At 43.2% G+C, this 19,708-nt stretch overlaps 1 protein-coding gene and 1 long non-coding RNA gene across 2 annotated transcripts; one reads left to right on the top strand and one right to left on the bottom strand.

Moving 5' to 3' along the window:
• Positions 1 to 496: 496 nt before the first annotated feature.
• Positions 497 to 2,601, top strand: LOC134359828 (transcription factor HES-5-like). Its single transcript, XM_063073540.1, has 3 exons — positions 497 to 606; positions 712 to 889; positions 981 to 2,601. The coding sequence occupies exons 1-3, from the start codon at positions 529 to 531 to the stop codon at positions 1,241 to 1,243; spliced, it is 519 nt and encodes a 172-aa protein (XP_062929610.1). The 5' UTR covers positions 497 to 528; the 3' UTR covers positions 1,244 to 2,601.
• A 14,455-nt stretch (positions 2,602 to 17,056) lies between these two features.
• On the bottom strand, positions 17,057 to 18,692 carry LOC134359823 (uncharacterized). Its single transcript, XR_010021211.1, has 3 exons — positions 18,576 to 18,692; positions 18,350 to 18,449; positions 17,057 to 18,223 (listed from the first exon to the last, which is right to left on the bottom strand). It is a non-coding gene; the product is annotated as an uncharacterized LOC134359823 (long non-coding RNA).
• Positions 18,693 to 19,708: the final 1,016 nt, after the last annotated feature.

Below are 19,708 nucleotides of genomic sequence, written 5' to 3'. Positions count from 1 at the left end.
ATTCTTACAATATGTTGGTGATTGATATATCTTCACATTGTACATCGAACACACTTATTGTCAATCACAGGAAATCAAACATTTTCACACGTGTTTGCTAATAACGTTAAGGCAGATTTTACGATTGTTGTAAAATGGTTTATTTAAGGTAGCTGTCAAGGTGCCATTTCGCAGCGTAATATCACAGAGTGTCGGAAAACATAAAATCAGCTTTTCAGAGTCTCATAACTCGAGGCGTGACTAATTGCCCCTGGGTTTGCTCTGTTATACGGACTGTCCAGATGGTCCGCGAAGATTCCCACGCAAAGTAATGTCAAAGCCCATCATTAGTTTGGCATTTACAAGGCAGCGATTGGGCTATTGTCCTTCTGAAAGCCCTCGTTGGCCAGAGAGTGTGGGAAACCTCATGAAACAAGGACTCCCGCTTTTTTTCATGTAAATTCAGCGGTATAAATAGAGGAAGGAGCTGCTGCAACTTTCAGTATCGCACCAAGCACAAGCCTTGAGAGTCTTCCTCGGTTGTCAAGCATGACTCCCGCCAATGCTGCTGCTGTTATTACCGGGGAATACTCGGAAGAAAAGTTCATAGCTAAACAGAAAAGCAAAGTAAGTCTAAAGTCAAACACAGCAACACGGATTAACAATCTACTCTGTCCTTACAAACTTAAGTAATTGTCATCTAAAAATATCTCAAATTCGTATTATTTTTAGATTATGAAGATAACAATAGAGAAAAGGCGCCGAGATCGGATAAACAGTAGCATCAACCAACTGAAGACTTTACTGGGAAGGGAGTTTCAAACAGAAGAACCGAACATGAAACTGGAGAAAGCAGACATCCTGAAAATGACGGTGAATTACCTGAAGTATCACAACCAGCAGTTCAGAGGTAAAACGGCCGATAGGTTGTGCTTGACATTGTTTGATTACGGATTTTTCTGCTCGGTCTAACCGGCACATTCGTTTCTTTTTTTTCGCAGTAAGCTGCCCGACCAGCGGCTCGGAGCGTGACTATAACGAAGGATACTCCCGGTGTTTACAGGAGGCTCTGCGTTTTTTCTCCACACAAGAAGGCAAAAGTGACATCCAAAAGAAGCTGGTGACGCGCTTCCAAAGAACACAGCCACAGTGTCCGGTCAAGGCTCGGCCTTACGGCGTATACCTTCCCTTGACGGCTTCTTGTCAGAGTGGCACGGAGCGGTCAGTCCAGACCAACACTGCGGCTCTCTGGAGACCCTGGTAGAACCTGAACCAGAAGCCAGATTCGTGTAAGACTATTCCTTGTTTACTGGGCGATGGTGAACCCGTTGTAGGAGAATCGTTCTCCAGTATCAGGCATATCGATCTCGTGATAAGATTGGAAGCGTTGTTAGCTTTTCTTCATATTGAAGAAAATGTATTTCCCTGATTAAGGGAACACGTCACTTTGTAAATATTGCTCTGTGTATATGGTACCGGTAGTAAGTAGCTTGTTTAGAGGAAAACTTTCTCCGCTCTATTTCTGCAGATCCTGGGCCAGGATTATATTGTTCTTCACGGTGAAGAGATGCTGCAGATTCTGACGTGTATTTTATGAGGAGAGGCGCGCACAGAATTTGTTGTTAAATTACTTATGTGTGAAAAGCTCTAGATATCTTATTCCTTGTTTTCTTTCATTTGACACACAGTGCACCCCCCCCCCGATTTTTTGACCACCAGTCAACAACCATTGGGTAGATTGTCGATGGGGTAGGGATATTCTCTCTCAGTGGAGCTCAGTCCAACCCCTCTTGAAGTGCTGGGTTAGAAAATCGCTCAACCTTCCACTTCTTCATTGTCATCCCGTCTTCACCCCGACACTTCCGTCGAACAACCACAGCACCAAGTCTCATTTCCGTTTGAAAAAGAGCAGGGTCGTTGCTTTTGCCTGTTCTGACAATCCCCCGACAATCCTGGCTTGGTCATCTTAGGCAAAATGTCCATCTCCACTGTTAATTTCCCGTTTTAGACTGCTACCCTGTCTCAACAGAAAATGCACCTATCTCCTTTGCTCGTTTCCGTATAGCTACCTCGGCTGTTTCCTGATTATCTGTCTCTGGTCTCTAGGAGATCAGTATTGGCAAACCACCCATCAGTGTCTTCTTCTGCACTGATGAGAGAGGCGTTCACATGTATCAATGATGCCCATTGTAACGGTGCATTGCGAGCATTCACTGTTGGTGTATTACGTGACAATCTGTCACAGCTGGGTTCTGTCTGAAACATAACTTACAACAGATCAATGATGGGTTGCTGCCAGTACCCGATTGTCTCAGGTAGAAACGTCTCAGACTCGGCAGCCTCAGAATCCCGTTCGATATTCAGCTCATATTTCACTACTACCTTATTTAATAAAAATCATTTCCCTACATCCCTGCGATTTGTTTTCCTTTTTCATTCTCGACCTCCCTACACTGCTTTGGTTTTTGGTGTAAATGGCTGTAAATGGCTCTAATGTTTGTGCTCATTTATGTAAAGAGAGATAAATTTACTTTGAACTTTAAGGTAAATCTTATTTTTCAAATGTTGTCTGCCTGTATTGTTGGTACTCCGTTAACTTGTACATTGGCAAAATAAATACTCCACTTGAATGTATGCGGTGTCTGTCTGCAGATTTTTGTGCGATATAATTACAAAGACTTTGTACATCAAACATCTTTTTAAAGCATAACACTTCTAACCTATACCGTGGAAAAGGAATAAAGTGAGATCAGATAAGCATTAGCACTTCCACGACGGACAAATCTTTGAAACCGAATCAGAATCAGGTTTATTATCACCGGCATGTGTCCTGAATTTTTTTTTTAACTTAGCAGCAGCAGCAGTTCAGTGCAATATATGGAAATATAGAAAGACATAGATAAGTAAATCAATTACAGTATATATTAAACACATTAAATTAGTGCAAAAACAGAGGTAATATGTGTTAAAAAAAAAGTGAGGAAATGTGCGTGGGTTCAATGTCCATTTAGGAATCGGATGGCAGAGGCGAAGAATCTGTTCCTGAGTCGCTGAGTGCGTGCCTTTAGGCTTCTGTACCTCCTTCCTGCCGGTAATAATGAGAAGAGGGTATGCCCTAGGTGGCGAAGATCCTTAATCAAAGACGTCGCGTTTCTGAGGCACCGTTCCTGGGAGACGTCTTGGATACTACGAATGCTAGTACCCAAGATGGAGCTGACTAATTTAAAACTTTCTGTACCTTCTTTCTGTCCTATGCAGTAGCCCTCTCCCCACCCCCCATACCAGACAGTCACGCAGCCTGTCAGAATGCTCTCTGCCGTACATCTACAGAAGTTTTCGAGTGTTTTAGGTGACAGACCAAATCTCTTCAAACTCCTAATGAATACCGCCGTCTTGCCTTCTTTATAGCTGCATCTATATGAAGAGATAGACTGACGGTACCTGAGCAAGGAGTGTGCAAAAAGAGTTAATGTAAGATTCTATCACTAACTTCTGTCAAGTTTCAATTAACTGCGTGACAAACTGTAAAATAAATAGAACATAAAATATAGAGCATCACGGCATAGTGCAGGCTTCTCAGCCCATAATGTTATGAGACCTTTTAACCCACTCCAAGATCAATATATGTGATTCCTCTCATATAACTTTCCATTTTTTTCTTTCATCCGTGTGCCAATACCTTAAATGTCCCCATCACCACACCTGGCAGTGCATTCAATGCATTTACTACACTCTGTGTAAATATGTCTGACACCCTGCCCTATACTTGCCTAAAATCACCTTAGTATGCCCTCTCATAATAACCATTACCACTCTGAGACAAAAGGTATTGGTGATCCACTCTATATCTATATCATGTTGTATGGTTATATCTCTTATCACCTTCTATATCTCTGTCAAGTCATCTCATACTTTTTTGCTCTAAAGTGAAAAGCCCTAGCTTGCTCAACCTTTCCTCATAAGACACACTCTCTAATCCAGAGAGTATCCTGGTAAATCTACCCTACTCTCAAAAGCTTCTGCGCCCATCTTATATAGAGGCAAACAGAACTGAGCACAATAATCTATGTGTGGTCTAACCAGGGTTTTATAAAGCTGCAACATTACCTCCCAGCCCTTGAACTCAATCCCCTGACTAATAAAGGCCAATATACTATACACCTTCTTAACCATGCTATCAGCTTGCATAACAACTTTGAGAGATCTAGGACATGAACCCCAAAATCCTCCTGTTCTTCCACATTGCTAAGAATTGTGCTATCAACCTTGTACTCTTCCTTCAAATTCAACAGTCCAAAGTGAATCATTCCACACTTTTCTGGATTAGACTCCATCTGCCACTTCCCAGCCCAGCTCTTCATCCTGTCAATGTTCTGTTGTAACGTATGATGACCCTATCCACAACTCCATCAGCTTTGTGTCATCCACCCCGTCCACATTCTCATCAAGTCATTTATAAAAGTCATAAAGAGCAGGGGTCCCCAGAACAAATCCTTGTGGAACACAGCTAGTCTTGGACATCTAGGCAGAATAGGCTCTATTTACTACCACACTTTGCCTTTTGTAGGCAAGCCAATTCAGAATCCATGCAGCGAAGTTTCCCTGGATCCCATGCCTCCTGACTTTCTGAATGAGTCTACCACATGGAACATGTCGAATGCCTTACTAATACCCATAGATGCAACATCCACTGCTTCATTGATTTGATTTATCACTTTCTTGAAACAATCAGGCTATTGAGACACAATCTACCCCTCAAAAAGCCATGCTGATGATCGCTACTTAGACTATGGGTTCTTCAAATTCTCATAAGTTCTGTCTCTAAGAATCCTCTCTAATAGTTTGCCCAGCACTGATCCATAATTCACAGGATTATCTTTTCTTGAACCTCTCTTGAACAAAGGAATAACATTTTCCATCCTCTAGTCTTCAGGTACCACTTCTATGCCCAGTGATGATGCAAGTATAATCACCAATGGAGCAGCAATCTCTTCACTCACTTCCTATAGTAACCTGGGGGATAGCTCCCCTTGACTGGAGACTGTCTGTCTGCAGATGGGAGCAGTCAAATACTACACTTAATGTTGCAATTACGGTACTTACCACAAATTCAGCCTGAATTACTCTGGAGTTCACAATATTCGAAGAAAGAAAATTTACATGTCCAGGTTGATTAACAAATACTCAGTGCTGAACTTAATTAAAAATGACGAACATCTCATACACTCAGTGGCCGCTTTATTAGGTATCTCCTGTACCTAATAACTTGGCCACTAACTGTATGTTAATGGTCTTCTGCTGATTTAGACCATCTACTTCAGGGTTAAAATTCAAGTTTAGTTGTCATTCAGCCTTACATGAATACCCATGAATACAGCCAAACAGAACACCATTACTCCAGGACAAAGGTGTGAAACACAGTACCTACAGTCATACAAAGCATGGGAAACATACAGGACATATAAGATAGCAAGCACATATAAGATATCAGTAAAATACAGTCACACAAAAATAACATAGTCCAAGACCCTGAGTCCATGAATATTGCAGCAGTCTGCAGTTGAACACAATATGGCTTGTCTTTTGCTGAGTGAACACTGGGGGCAGCACCAACCCACCATTTCACCCACCACCACCACATCCCCCCCAACCCCCGGCGGCACTCCAGTGAAGTGTACAGACTCCAGCGCCTCTTATCTGGGTGGCTGTAAACAGGCAATACCACAACCTGAGGTCTAATCCTCGCTAAAGCTGAGGCCATGGAGCTCCCCCATTATCAGCCAATAAATCAATGAATCAGACTGCAGCATCCTGTATTAACAATGTCCTATAGCATCTTGTGATCATAAGAAAAGTGATTAAGACAATCACTTATTGCCAGATTTCACATTGCCTTTGCACACTAACTCCTCCAACACCTCTGTGACATTGGCAGCAGCACGATCCACACTATCCAGCTTCCTTACGTTCTCTGATGATCAGCAACTCACCGATGGGCTAGACCGGCAGCCCTTTAAATTCTTAATGTCTAGCAGGGTCTTGTGATCATAAACAAATATGTTTAAAAAGACATTAACACCCTTGGTTGGCCCCTTAGAAACTGCTGCAACCAAGCATCCTGCCATGTTACCAGAAGGGATGATCTTCTGCACACCACTGTTGTAATGCTGTTGCTATTTGAGTTACTGTCACCTTCCTGTCAGCTTGAACTAGTCTGGCCATTCTCCTCTGACCTCTCTCATTAACAAGGCATTTTTGCACACAGAAAAGCCACTCACCGAATGTATTTTCTTTCTCACATTATTCTCTGTAAACTCTAGAAAAGTTCAGGAGATCAGCAGTTTCTGAGATACTCAAACCACCCCGTGTGGCACCAACAGTCATTCCACTGTTAAAGTCATGTAAATCATATTCCTTCCCCATTCTGATGTTTGGTCTTAATGACCATGTATGCATGCTTTTATATATTGAGTTTTTGCCACATAATTGACTGATTAGATTTTTGCATTAATGAGCAGGTGTACAGGTGTACCTAATAATGTGGCCACTGAGTGCACTTATCAACTTACTGGTATTTGAAATCTCCAAGTGTGGAAATGCAGTTTTGAATATACCTTTATCTTGGACAGTTCCTCAGGATCAAGGGTGACCTGTTTCCGCACCAGGTTTGTGGGACTTCAGGTGAGTAATGTGGTCATTGTGAGAACAGAGGAGTTAGGAGGTACCTTAGGAGGTCAGAAGAGAGTGGCTAGACTGGTTCAATCTGACAGGAAGGTGACAGTAACTCAAATTTGCAAATTTGCAGATGACACAAAGCTGGGTGGCAGTGTGAAATATGAGGAGGGTGACTTGGACAGGTTAGGTGAGTGGGCAGATGCATGGCAGATGCAGTTTAATGTGGATAACTGTGAGGTTATCCACTTTGGTGGCAAGAACAGGAAGGCAGATTACTATCTGAATGGTGTCAAGTTAGGAAAAGGGGAAGTACAATGAAATCTGGATGTCCTTGTTCATCAGTCACAGAAAGTAAGCATGCAGGTACAGCAGGCAGTGAAGAAAGCTAATGGCATATTGGCCTTCATAACAAGGGGAGTTGAGTATAGGGGCAAAGAGGTCCTTCTGCAGTTGTACAGGGCCCTGGTGAGAGCACACCTGGAGTATTGTGTGCAGTTTTGGTCTCCAAATTTGAGGAAGGACATTTTTGCCATTGAGGGAGTGCAGAGTAGGTTCACAAGGTTAATTCCTGGGATGGCGGGACTGTCATATGTTGAAATATTGGAGCAAATGGGTTTATATACACTGGACTTTAGAAGGATGAAGGGGGATCTGATTGAAATATATAAGATTATTAAGGGATTGGACACGCTAGAGGCAAGAAACATGCTCCCAATGTTGGGGGAATCCAGAATCAGAGGCCACAATTTGAGAATAAGGGGTAAGCCATTTAGAATGGAGTTGAGGAAAACCTTTTTCACCCAGAGAGTTGTGAATCTGTGGAATGCTCTGCCTCAGAAGGCAGTGGAGGTCAATTCTCTGGATGCTTTCAAGAAAGAGTTAGATCGAGCTCTTAAAGACAGTGGAGTCAAGGAATTGGGTGAGAAGGCAGGAACGGGGTACTGATTATGGATGATCAGCCATGATGACAATGAATGGCGGTGCTGGCTGGAAGGGCGAATGGTCTACTCCTGCACCTATTGTCTATTGTCTATTGTCACAGAAGAACACTGTAAAATAAGAGCAGGAATTGACCACATGGCACTGCCTCCTTGATTTCAATATGATTATATCTTCCCCATGCCATATCTCTTCTTCTGTGACAGTTTCCCACAGCCCTTAATCCTCTGATCTTTCAAGAAGTTCCTATCTCCATTCTAAATACCTCAGCTGATCCAATTTCCACAACCCCACGATAGAGATTTCCAAAGATTCACCCATCCTCCATGTGAAGCTCCTCTGCACCTCTGTGGTAAATTATGGCCCCCTTTTGTGTAACCATGTCCACTTGTTCGAGTTTCTCTCACCAGTGGAAGCATTTTAATACGTGACCTGTCACCAACCTCCAGCTGTCTCACTTAAATAAGTTCAATAAGATTACCCCTCATTCTCCTAAACTAAAATAATCGAGTCATAGAACACTACAACACAGAAATGGGCCTTTCAGCCCATCTATTCCCTGCAAAATTATTAACCTGCCTCATCTCCCTCTCACCCATGTCCCTATCCAAATTTCTCTTAAATATTGAAATCAAACCTGCATCCACCACTTCTTCTGGCAGCTTGTTTCACACTTTCATGACCCTCTGAATGAAGAAGTTCTTCCTCATTTTCCCCTTAAGCATTTCACCTTTACCCTTAACCATGACCTTCTCATACACAAACTCAGTGGAAAAAGCATGCTTGTTTTTACCCTAACTACACTCCTCATAATTTTGCATACCTCCATCAAATCTCTCCTTGTGCTCCTACATTTCAGGGAATAAAGTCTGAACCTGTTCAATCTTTCACTTTCACTCAGGTCTTCAATCCCAGCAACACCCTTCTAAATTTTCACTTTCAATCTTGTTGACATCTTTCCCGTGACCAGAACTGGATGCAATACTCCAAATTAGACCTCACCAACATCTTATATAACTTCAACATGATATCCCAACTCCTGTACTCAATACTTTGATTTCTAAAGGTCAATCTACCTGTGACACTACTTCCAAGGGTTTATAGATCTGTATTCCCAGATCCCTCTGTTCTACTGCACTCGTCTGAGCCCTACTGTTCATCATAAAATTCCTACCCTGGTTTGTCCTCCCAAGCTTAATACTTCACACTTGTCTGCATTAAATTCCTTCTACCATTTTTCAGCCCATTATTCCAGCTGGTTCATTTCCCACTGTAAGCTTTGATAGTCTTCCTTGCTGTCCACTACATCCCAATCTTGGTGTCACCTGCAAGTTTGCTGATAAAGTTTATTACATTCTCAGCCAGATCATTGACATAGATAACAAAAAACAAAGGATTCAGCAATAATCCCCTCAGCACTCCACTCGTCACAGGCTCCCCCAGTCAAAGAGGCAACTATCTAGTACTACCCTCTGGCTTCTCCCACAAAGCCAATGACTAATCTAATTTACTACCTCATCCTGAGTGCCAAGCAACTGAATGTTCCTGACCTTGTCTCAAGCCTTGCTAAAGCCCATGTACACATCATCCTCTGGCTTGCCTTCATCAACATTCATGATAACTTCCTTGAAAAGCTCTATCAGATTGGTTATATACAATCTACCACGCACAAAGCCAGGTTGACTATCCCTAATTAGCCCATGTCAATCCAAATACATATATCCCATTCCTTAAAATATCTTCCAATTACTTTCCCACTAATGACGTCAGGCTCACAACCGTATAATTTCCTGGTTTATTCTTAGCACCTTTCTTAAACAATGGAACATCATTAGCTATCCTCCAATCCTCCAGCACCTCACCCATGCTAAAGGTGTTTTAAATATTTCTGCTAGGACCACTGCAATTTATACACTAGCCCCCACACTGTCCGAGGGAACACCTTGTCTGGCCCTAGGTAGTTATCCACACTAATTAGCCTCACAGCATATTACAACTCCTCCTCTGTTATCTGTCTACTACTGCTTTGCATCACTTCCATAGACTCTGTGTCCATCCTCCAAGTAAATACTGATTCAAAATATCAATTTAAGATTGCCCCCATCTCTTTCAGATCCATGATTAGAGGACTAATCTGATCTTCAGGAGGACCAACGTTGTCCTTTGCTATCCTTTTGCTGTTAATATATCTGTAGAAACTTTTGGGATTTTCGTTCATCATGTCTGCTGGAGCAACCTCAAGTCTTCTTTTAGCCCTCCTGAACTTCTTAAGTGCTCTTTTGCATTTCTTATACTCCTCAAGTACCTCATATGTTTCTTCCTGCCTCTACTTGCTATGCAACTCCTTCTTCTTCTTAACCAGGGCCTCAATATCTCTTGAAAACCAAGGTTCGCTAAACTTGATATCTTTGCTTTTTATTCTGACAGGAACATATAAATTCTGGACTCTCAAAATTTCGTTTTTGAAAGCCTCCCACTTACCAAGTAAAAGTTTGCCAGAAAGCAGCCTGTCCCAATCCACACTTGCCAGATCATTTCTAATACCATCAAAATCGGCCTCTTTCCAATTTAGAATCTCAGATGGGGGCACATCTGCTCTCACCACATCCTCCCGCTACCCCACTAGGAATAGGGATCCCCTTGTCCTTACCAACCACCCCACCAGCCTCCGGGTCCAACATATAATTCTCCGTAACTTCTGCCACCTCCAACGGGATCCCACCATTAAGCACATCTTTCCCTCCCCCCCCCCCTGCTTTCTGCAGGGATTGCTCCCTACACGACTCCCTTGTCCATTCGTCCCCCCCATCCATTCCCACCGATCTCCCTCCCGGCACTTATCCTTGTAAGCAGAACAAGTGCTACATATGCCCTTACACTTCCTCCCTCACCACAATTCAGGGCCCCAGACAGTCCTTCCAGGTGAGGCGACACTTCACCTGTGAGTCGGCTGGGGTGATATACTGTGACCCGTGCTCCCGATGCAGCCTTCTATATATTGGCGAGACCCGACACCGGCTGGGAGACCATTTCACTGAACACCTACGCTCTGTCCGCCAGAGAAAGCAGGATCTCCCAGTGGCCACACATTCTAATTCCACGTCCCATTCCCATTCTGATATGTCTATCCACGGCCTCCTTTACTGTCAAGATGAAGCCACACTCAGGTTGGAGGAACAACACCTTATATTCCGTCTGGGTAGCCTCCAACCCGATGGCATGAACATTGACTTCTCTAACTTCTGTTAATGCCCCACCTAGCCTTCGTACCCCATCCATTATTTATTTATTTATTTATTTATTTATTTATTTATTATTATTAATTTTTTTTCTCTCTCTCCTTTTTCTCCCTCTGTCCCTCTCACTATACTCCTTGCCCATCCTCTGGGCTTCCCTCCTCCCCCTCTCTTTCTCCCTGGGCCTCCCGTCCCATGATACTCTCCCTTATCCAGCCTCATATCCCTTTTGCCAAAAAACTTTCCAGCTCTTAGCTCCATTCCTCCCCCTCCTGTCTTCTCCTATCATTTCGGATCTCCCCCTCCCCCTCCCACTTTCAAATCTCTTACTATCTCCTCTTTCAGTTAGTCCTGACGAAGGGTCTAGGCCCGAAACGTCGACTGTACCTCTTCCTATAGATGCTGCCTGGCCTGTGCATTCACCAGCATTTTTGTGTGTGTTGCTTGACAGGTATGATGTTGTGGGCATCACTGAGTCGTGGCTGAAAGAAGATCATTGTTGGAAGCTTAACATCCAAGGATACACTTTGCAGACAGGTAGACAGAGGGGGTGGCGTAGCTCTGTTGGTAAAAAATCAAATCAAATCATTAGAAAGAGGTGACATAGGCTTGGAGAATGCAGAATCCTTGTGGGTAGAATTAAGAAACTGCAAGGGTAAAAAGACCCTGGTGGGAGTTATATACAGGCATCCAAACAGTAGCCAGGATGTGGGCTACAAATTACAATGGGAGATAGAAAATGTTTGTCAAAAGGGCAATGTTACCATAGTCATGGGGGATTTTTATATGCAGTTAGATTGGGGAAATCAGGTTGCTACTAGATCCCAAGAGAGAGAACTTGTAGAATGTCTACAAGATAGCTTTTTAGAACAGCTCATGGTAGAGCTCACTATGGGATCAGCTATTCCGGATTGGATGTTGTGTAATGAACCAGACTTGATTGGGGAGCTTAAGGTATAGGTACCCTTTGGAGAAAATGATTATAATATGATAGAATTTACCCTGCAATTTAACTTTAGCTTCTCCCTCTCAAATTTATCAGTATTACAGTGAAGTAAAGGGAATTACGGAAGATGAGAGAGGAGCTGACCAAAGTTGACTGGAAAGGGATACAAGCAGGGATGATGGCAGAGCAACAATGGGTGGAGTTTCTGAGAGCAATTTGGAGGGTACAGAATAGATACATCCCAAAGAAGAAGTATTCTAAAGCTAGGATGGTGCAACTGCAGCCGACAAAGGAAGTCAAAGCCAACACGGCGGGAGGAGAGAGAGCAGCGCGCCGCGCGTGCGCAGCCTTCCGGTGAAAAATGATATCATATCCGTTAAATAGGGGCCGTAGACACTTCTGATTTGATGGAGAGGGACGTGAAAGCACAGAGGAACATCTGGAGAAATTTCTGAAATGCTCGTTCGCTGCTGTCATTACTGCATGGTGGGGAATCTTCCGGAGGGTAGGCCTCAAAAGCTCTGGCTTTGCCTGCTGTTGGTGACCGAGATTGAGATCGAATCGTTTGGACAGAGATGACACTCAGTACTCGGTGTTGGAGAGCTGATTCGGAGGCTTGAAGTTTTCGGATAAATCAGAGATGGATTGTGGTCGGGCATGGCAGGAAGAGTTTTTCTTCCTTCTCCCGTCTGCGTGAGATGTGGGACATTTGAGAGACTTTGAACTTTTACTGTGCTCATGGACTTCTTCATCAAGTTATGGTATTGTTGCACTGTTGTAACTATATGTTATAATTATGTGGTTTTGTCAGTTTTTCAGTCTTGGTCTGTCCTGTGTTTTGTGATATCACACCGGAGGAAATATTGTATCATTTCTTAATGCATGCATTACTAAATGACAATAAAAGAGGACTGCGCGTCTTCATAATCTAAAAGCAAAAGAGAGAGCATATAATAGCACAAAATTTTGGCAAGTTAGAGAATTGGGAAACTTTTACAGACCCGTAGAAGGCATCTACAAAAGCTATAAGGGAGGAGAGGATGAAATATGAAGGTAAGTTTGCCAACAATATCAAAGAGAATACCAGAAGTTTATGTTCAGGAGTTCATGTCTATGAACTCCATATTCCAGTTCATGGTGCAGTCCATCATTCCTTATTCCAGGTTTTCCGGTTTTCCCCGGTTCCGTTGAGACACCTGATTCTCATTTCGGGCTGGATATACAGTAAATACCTCTGCAAACCAGGGATTGATTGCTGGACTGTTTTCTCCCTCACTCTCTCCCCTCCCATTTGAATCCCCATCTGAAACCTTGACTGCAACTTCGTCAGTATTCCCGTCAAGTTCAACCGCCGGAGTGAGACTGGAGCTTTGCCATGCCAAGATAAGGAACTATCTATTGTTGAGTTTGGGACTATTTCTTTGCGTCCCCATGTTTAGTGTCCGTATCAAAAAGAGTCCCTGCCCTTGGTCCTGTTCCCAAGGAGGGGTCCTGACTCTGTGTGGAGCCCCAAGTCCTGTTCCCAAGGAGGGGTCCGAGCTCTGTGTTCCATGTGCCTGTACTCAAGTCCAAGGATCAGTGTTCCTGTGCTCAAGTCCAAGGCTCTGTGTTCCTGTGCTCCAAGACCAAATCCAGGTGCCGTGTTCCAGCCCTGTTCAAGTCTGAGCTTCATGTCCTCATTCATTTCTGGTTGCTCACCCAGCCCAGGGGTTCTTTGCCCAACCCGGTGCTGGAGATTCCTCGTCCTGTGCTGGGGTACCTCTTCCTGTCCTTGCCAAGATCCTAGTCCCAAGTGCTAGCCTAGACCTGGGTTCTGGTTCCAAGTCCCAGCCAAGACCCAGGTTCCGAGTCCCAGCCAAGACCCAGGTTCCAAGTCCCAGCCAAGACCCAGGTTCCGAGTCCCAGCCAAGACCCAGCTTCTGAGTCCCAGCCAAGACCCAACTTCTGAGTCCCAGCCGAGACCCAGCTTCCGAGTCCCAGCCAAGATCCAGGTTCTGAGTCCCAGCCAAAACCCAGGTTCCGAGTCTCAGCCAAGACCCAGCTTCTGAGTCCCAGCCAAGACCCAGGTTCCGAGTCTCATGTTTCCAGTCCAAGTCCTTGCTCAGGGCCTGAATCCTAGTCTAGTCCAGGGCCAGTGTCCTTGTCCAGTGTCATTTCTTTCTGACTCACCTTGCTATCTCAATAACCCTAGTCCTGTTCCTAGTACTTCAGTGTCTGTGTCTTGCATTTGGGTCCGCCAGGGCTGGAGGTCCTTAATAATGTACGCTGCCTTTCTGAGACACTGCTCCTTGAAGATGTCCTGGGTACTTTGTAGGCTAGTGTCCAACATGGAACTGACTAAATTTACAGCCTCCTGCAGTTTCTTTCAGTCCTGTGCGGTAGCACGACCCCCCCCATCCCAGACAGTGATGCAGCCCGTCAGAATGCTCTCCACAGTACATCTATAGAAATTTTTGTGTGTATTTGTTGACATGCCAAATCTCTTCAAACTGCTAATGAAGTAGATACTCCACCTTAACCAGATGGATTACACCCTATTGGTTCTGAGGTAGCTGAAGAGATTGTGGAGGCATTGTTAATGATCTTTCAAGAATCACTTGATTCTAGAATGGTTCCAGAGGACTCAAAAATTGCAAATGTTACTCCACTCTTCAAGAAAGGAGGAAGGCAGAAGAAAGGAAATTATAGGCCGGTGAGCCTGTTCTCGGTGATTGGGAAGATGTAGGAGTCAATTGTTAAGGATGTGCTTTCAGGGTACTTCAATGCATATGGTAAAATAAGCCAAAATTAACATGGTTTCCTCAAGGGAACATCTTGCCTGACAAATCTGTTAGAAATTTTTGATGAAATAATAAACAGGATAGACAAAGGAGAATCAGTGCATGTTGTGTACTTGGATTGTAAGAAGGCACTTGACAATGTGTCACAGATGAGGCTGCTTAACAACATAAGAGCCCATTGTATTACGGAAAGGTATAGTAGCATGGATAGAACATTCTATGATTGGCAGGAGGCAAATAATGGGAATAAAGGGAGCCTTTCTGATTGGCTGCCTGTGACAAGTGGTGTTCCACAGGAATTGCTGTGGGGAACACTTCATTTTGCATTGTATGTCAATGATTTGAATGATTTGGAATTTGATGTTGGCTTTGAGGTGATGCTTGTGGATGATATGTGGAAAGGTGGAGGTGATGTTGAGGAAGCAGAGAAGCTGCAGTAAAACCTGGACAGATTAGGAGAATGGGCAAAGAAGTAGCAAATGGAGTATAGTTTCAGGAAGAGTATTGTAATGCACTTTGGTAGAAGGAATAAAAGCATAGACTATTTTCTAAACAGGGAGAAAAATCAAATATCCAAGGTGCAAATGGACTTGGGAGCCCTTGTGCATGATTTGCAGGTTGAATCAGTGATGAGGAAGGAATATGCAATGTTAGCATTTGCTTCAAGAGGACAGGAATATAAAAGCAAGGATGTAATGCTGAGACTTCATAAGGCATTGGCGAGGGCTCAAGTGGATTGTTGTGAGCAGTTTTCAGCCCCTTATTTAAGAAAGGATGTGCTGACATTGGAGAGTGTTCAGAGAAGTTTCACAAGAATGAAAGGCTTATCATATGAGGAGTGATTGATGGCTTTACTTACTAGAATTTAGAAGAATGAAGGGGGATCTCATTGAAATCTATCAAATGTTGGAAAGCTGAGATAAAGTGGATGTGGAGAAGATGTTTCCTCTGGTGGGGGCGGGGGGCGGGTTGTGTTCTAGGACCAGAGGACATAGCCTCAGAATGGAGGGATGTCGCTTTAGAAAGGAGACAAGGAGAAATTTATTTAGCCAGAGAGAGGTGAATCTGTGGAATTTGGTGCCACAGAGGCTGTGGAGGCCAGGTTATTGGGTGTATTTATGGTGGAGGTTGATGGGTTTGTTAGACTGGGTGTGAAAGGTTACAGAGAGAGAAGGCAGGAGACTAGGGTTGAGAGGGAAATGGATCAGCCACAACGAAATGGTGGAGAAGACTTGATGGGCCAAATGGCCTAATTCTGCTTCTATGCCTTGTGGTCTTACGCTAAGTTCTACTCACTTTACACTTATGACTGTGAGGCCAAGTGCTGATCCAATACCATATTTGTTTGCTGATGACACCGCTGTCACTAGCCGAATCAAAGGTGGTGATGAATCAACATATAGGACAGAGATTGAAAATCTGGCTGAGTGGTGCCACAACAACCACCTCTCATTTAACATTAACAAGACCAAGGAGGAGATTATTGACTTTAGGAGGAGGAGGAAACTAGAGGTCAATGAGCCAGTCCACATCAGGGGACTCAGAGATGGAGAGGGTCAATAGCTTTAAATTCCTCAGTGTTATCATTTCAGAGGGTCTGTCTTGGGTCCAGCATGTATGAGCCATTATGAAGAAAACATGGCAGCAGCTCTGCTTCCTTAGAGGTTTGTGAAGATTCAGCATGACATCTAAAACCCTGACAAACTTCTATAGATATGTGAGAGTATATAGACTGGTTGCATCATGGCCTGGTATGGAAATACCAATGCCCTTGAATGGAAAATCCTACAAAATTTAATTAATACAGCCCAGTCCATCACAGGTGAAGCCCTCCCCATCGCTGAACACACCTACATGTAGAGCTGTCGCAGGAAAACAGCATCCATTGTCAAGGACCCCCACCATCCAGGCTATGCTCTCCCACTAATACCATCGGGCAGAAGGCACAAAAGCTTTAGATCTCACATGACCAAGTTCAGGAGCAGTTATTACCCTACAGCCAGTATAGCATCTATGGAAATGAATAAACAGTTGGCATTTCAAGCTGAGGCCCTTCTTCAGGATCGGAAAGGAAGGGGGAAAAGACATCAAAATAAAAAAGGTGGGGGAAAAGATGATAGCTTGAAGGGCTGGAGAGGAAGGAATTTGATAGGGGAGGAGAGTGGACCATGGGACATAAAGAAGAAGGAAGGGCACCAGATGTAAGTGATAGGCAGTTGGGAAGAGGTAAGGGGCCAGACAGAGGAATAGAAGCAGAGGGAAGGGGGAGGGGAAAATTTACTGGAAGGAGAAATCAGTGTTAATGCCATCAGATTAGTCCATTTCTGAGCTTGCAGTACATTCAATCTTTTTTTGTACATAACTGTGCTAATTACCTACACTATGAAGGGGAAACTTATCAATCCGATATCCTAGTAAACTTTGTAATTGCATACTTCTGTTTGTGTATTTTGTTTTTCTATTCCTTCCCCGAAATAACACGAAAACAGACAATATTTTCTGACCCATGATTTATTAAACCTGCAAAGGTCTACGAGATCCACATCACGTGCTGCACAGGAAATCTCTGTGGAAAGAGCTGTCTTAAAATGGTTTGCCATTATTCCAATTAAGATACATATACATTGAGAATATACAGATAATTTTTCATGAAACTAAAAGAAACATTACAGAACAAGAATCACTTGTAATGACACTGCACACACAAGGGCTAGACATGCATTACATACTCTTCAATGTGAAGAGGCTCTAAATATTAGGTGATTGATGTTAATCCTCTCAACATCCCTTCCACAAACTGCCCATACTCTTCAATGTGAAGAAACTCCATTATCACTATTAGGACAACCCTACAACAACTAGGTTTTAGCTCTTTTAGAACTATAGCCTTTAAGAAATATTTGGAAAACAAATGGGGACAAGAAATGAAATAATTATTTTGCAAAACTGATCACAAGGAAATTTCTTTGGAAAAGAAAAAAAACTGTTCTACTGGATGTTTCTCTGGGTATGCTACAATATACATTAAAGCATAGACTCGATTGACCAAATAATTTCGTCTGTGTGGTAAAATTCCCTGATACTATTCTGTACAGATCCTTATTTTACGCTATTTTCTGCCAAAATACAATCTGCTCTTATTAAAGCAAAATTTTCACCGCTGGCACTTTAGCTGACAGGGATGGCAATGAAGAATTTCTCCAACATTTTTGCATTTTTTCAACTACTACACATATTCACTGGGAATATACAGATATTAAGTGTCTACAAATTTATAGAACATAGACCTATATGATTTCACCATACAGGCAAGGATGGGAAATATCCCTTTACAGATTATCCAAATCCTTCAATGTGAAGGGATTACTGCCACTCTTTCCGTGCTGGAATACAGTATCACACCAGAGTACGCCTCCGGTTACAGTTATTTTATTTCATATCTGTAGTTTTTCTCGACTCATTGAACTGTTCGGTGGTTTCAGTTTGCCAGGTGTTGGGAGGATTCGGTACCGCCGAATTGTTACCACATGGCTGAAATTTCAGAGGCTGCTGTGCACAGTGACCACTTGGACATCTGCATCCTACCACCTGTTTGCATTGAAGTTCGGCCTTCCTATTCAACGCAGACCGAGCGCGCCCTCGGTTATAGTCACCACGCAGACTGTCCGCTGAAATACAAAATGAGCAGAATTCCTAAGTACACTGATAGGAACACGAAGCTGATTTAAGTGCACATTTAACAACCATATTTTTGTAAGGGACTCGAAGATTTAACGGGGCTGATTCAGATGTACCTGAGTGGAATTGTTATTGAGACCGTCTGCGGCTGAGAGTGTAGGCGGCGGTGGCGGGTCCAATAATCCACAAGTTTCCTTTGGCCTTTTCTGACACCAGCTGAAAATAAAACCAAACACATTTGTAATCCAGAAATATATGACACAAATGTTACTTCGCAACTCATGATAAAATATAGGGAAAGTGTTGTACAACTCAGCATATTTTACAATTAAGTTAACCCACCACCTATATTTCTGCAGGAGGGATTCTATTTCCGAATCGGCTCTTCCAGCGCCAGCGACTCGCAGTTACGCTTTGGACTGTCTCCAAGCAAGCCTCCAGCAAAGAGCTGGCAGCGCCTCTCTGTTGCCGTTTGTCTAACGTTTCCCCTATTTATAGTTCCGAATGAAAGCGAGAAGCGTGAGTTCGCGCTTCTCGACGTTTCCCACACCTCAGCAGCCAATCGTTGTTGTGAGGAGGACAATGGCTGATGTATTCTCTTTGAATGAAGTATTATCCACACTGTTTGACGGGTTTGGGCAGTCAATTCATAGGGCCATCTGGAGAACTGGTAAGAGCCAATAATCCCTGGTCGAAGTTTATGAGAAACTAAGACAAATTCTCCCACGTGGCACCCACCACAGGAATAAAAAACAAGAACATCTGTCTCATCGTTAGCCTTCTGTTAAAGTGTGCCTAATAAACTTTATTAAAATTTTAAACAAATCCAATTAAAACTATAGAAGGATCCAAATAAATACATGGTTGTACTTGGTTAAAGTGATATGCACTTTAAGCATTTTTTATCAGGTAGAAACGTTTTGGAAGTTAATAATTTAAAGATATCCATTGATAGTTATACAATGTAAGCACAATGGTATTAGCTGTATGATATGGAAGTTCAGTACAAAACCTAGAGCTATACAGTCATAGAACACTACAGCACAGAAACAGGCCTGTCGGCCCATCTATTATGTGCTGAAACAGTAATCTATCTAATCCTTTCGACCTGTCGACCTGTACCCGGATCATAGCCCTCCATAAGCTTCCCATCCATGTACCTATCTAATTTTCTCTTAAATATTGAAATTGACCCCGCATCCACCACTTGTGCTGGAAACTCGTTCCACATTTTCTCCACCTTTTGAGTGAAGATGCCCCCCCCCATGTTTCCCTTAAACATTTCACCTTTCACTCTTAACCCATGATCTCTAGTTCTAGTCTCATCTACCCTCAGTGGAAAAAGCCTGCTTGCATTTAGTCTATCTATTGCTCCATTCTATGCATGTTCAGTTGCCTGTCTAAATGCTTCTTAAATTCTATTATTGTATCTGCTTCCAGCGTAATCCCAGTTCCAGGTGCCCACCATGCTTGTG

Source organism: Mobula hypostoma, chromosome 2 (assembly GCF_963921235.1).
Source record: "Mobula hypostoma chromosome 2, sMobHyp1.1, whole genome shotgun sequence".
NCBI classification, from domain to species: domain Eukaryota; kingdom Metazoa; phylum Chordata; class Chondrichthyes; order Myliobatiformes; family Myliobatidae; genus Mobula; species Mobula hypostoma.
This window is presented reverse-complemented; position numbering and strand designations above follow the sequence as displayed.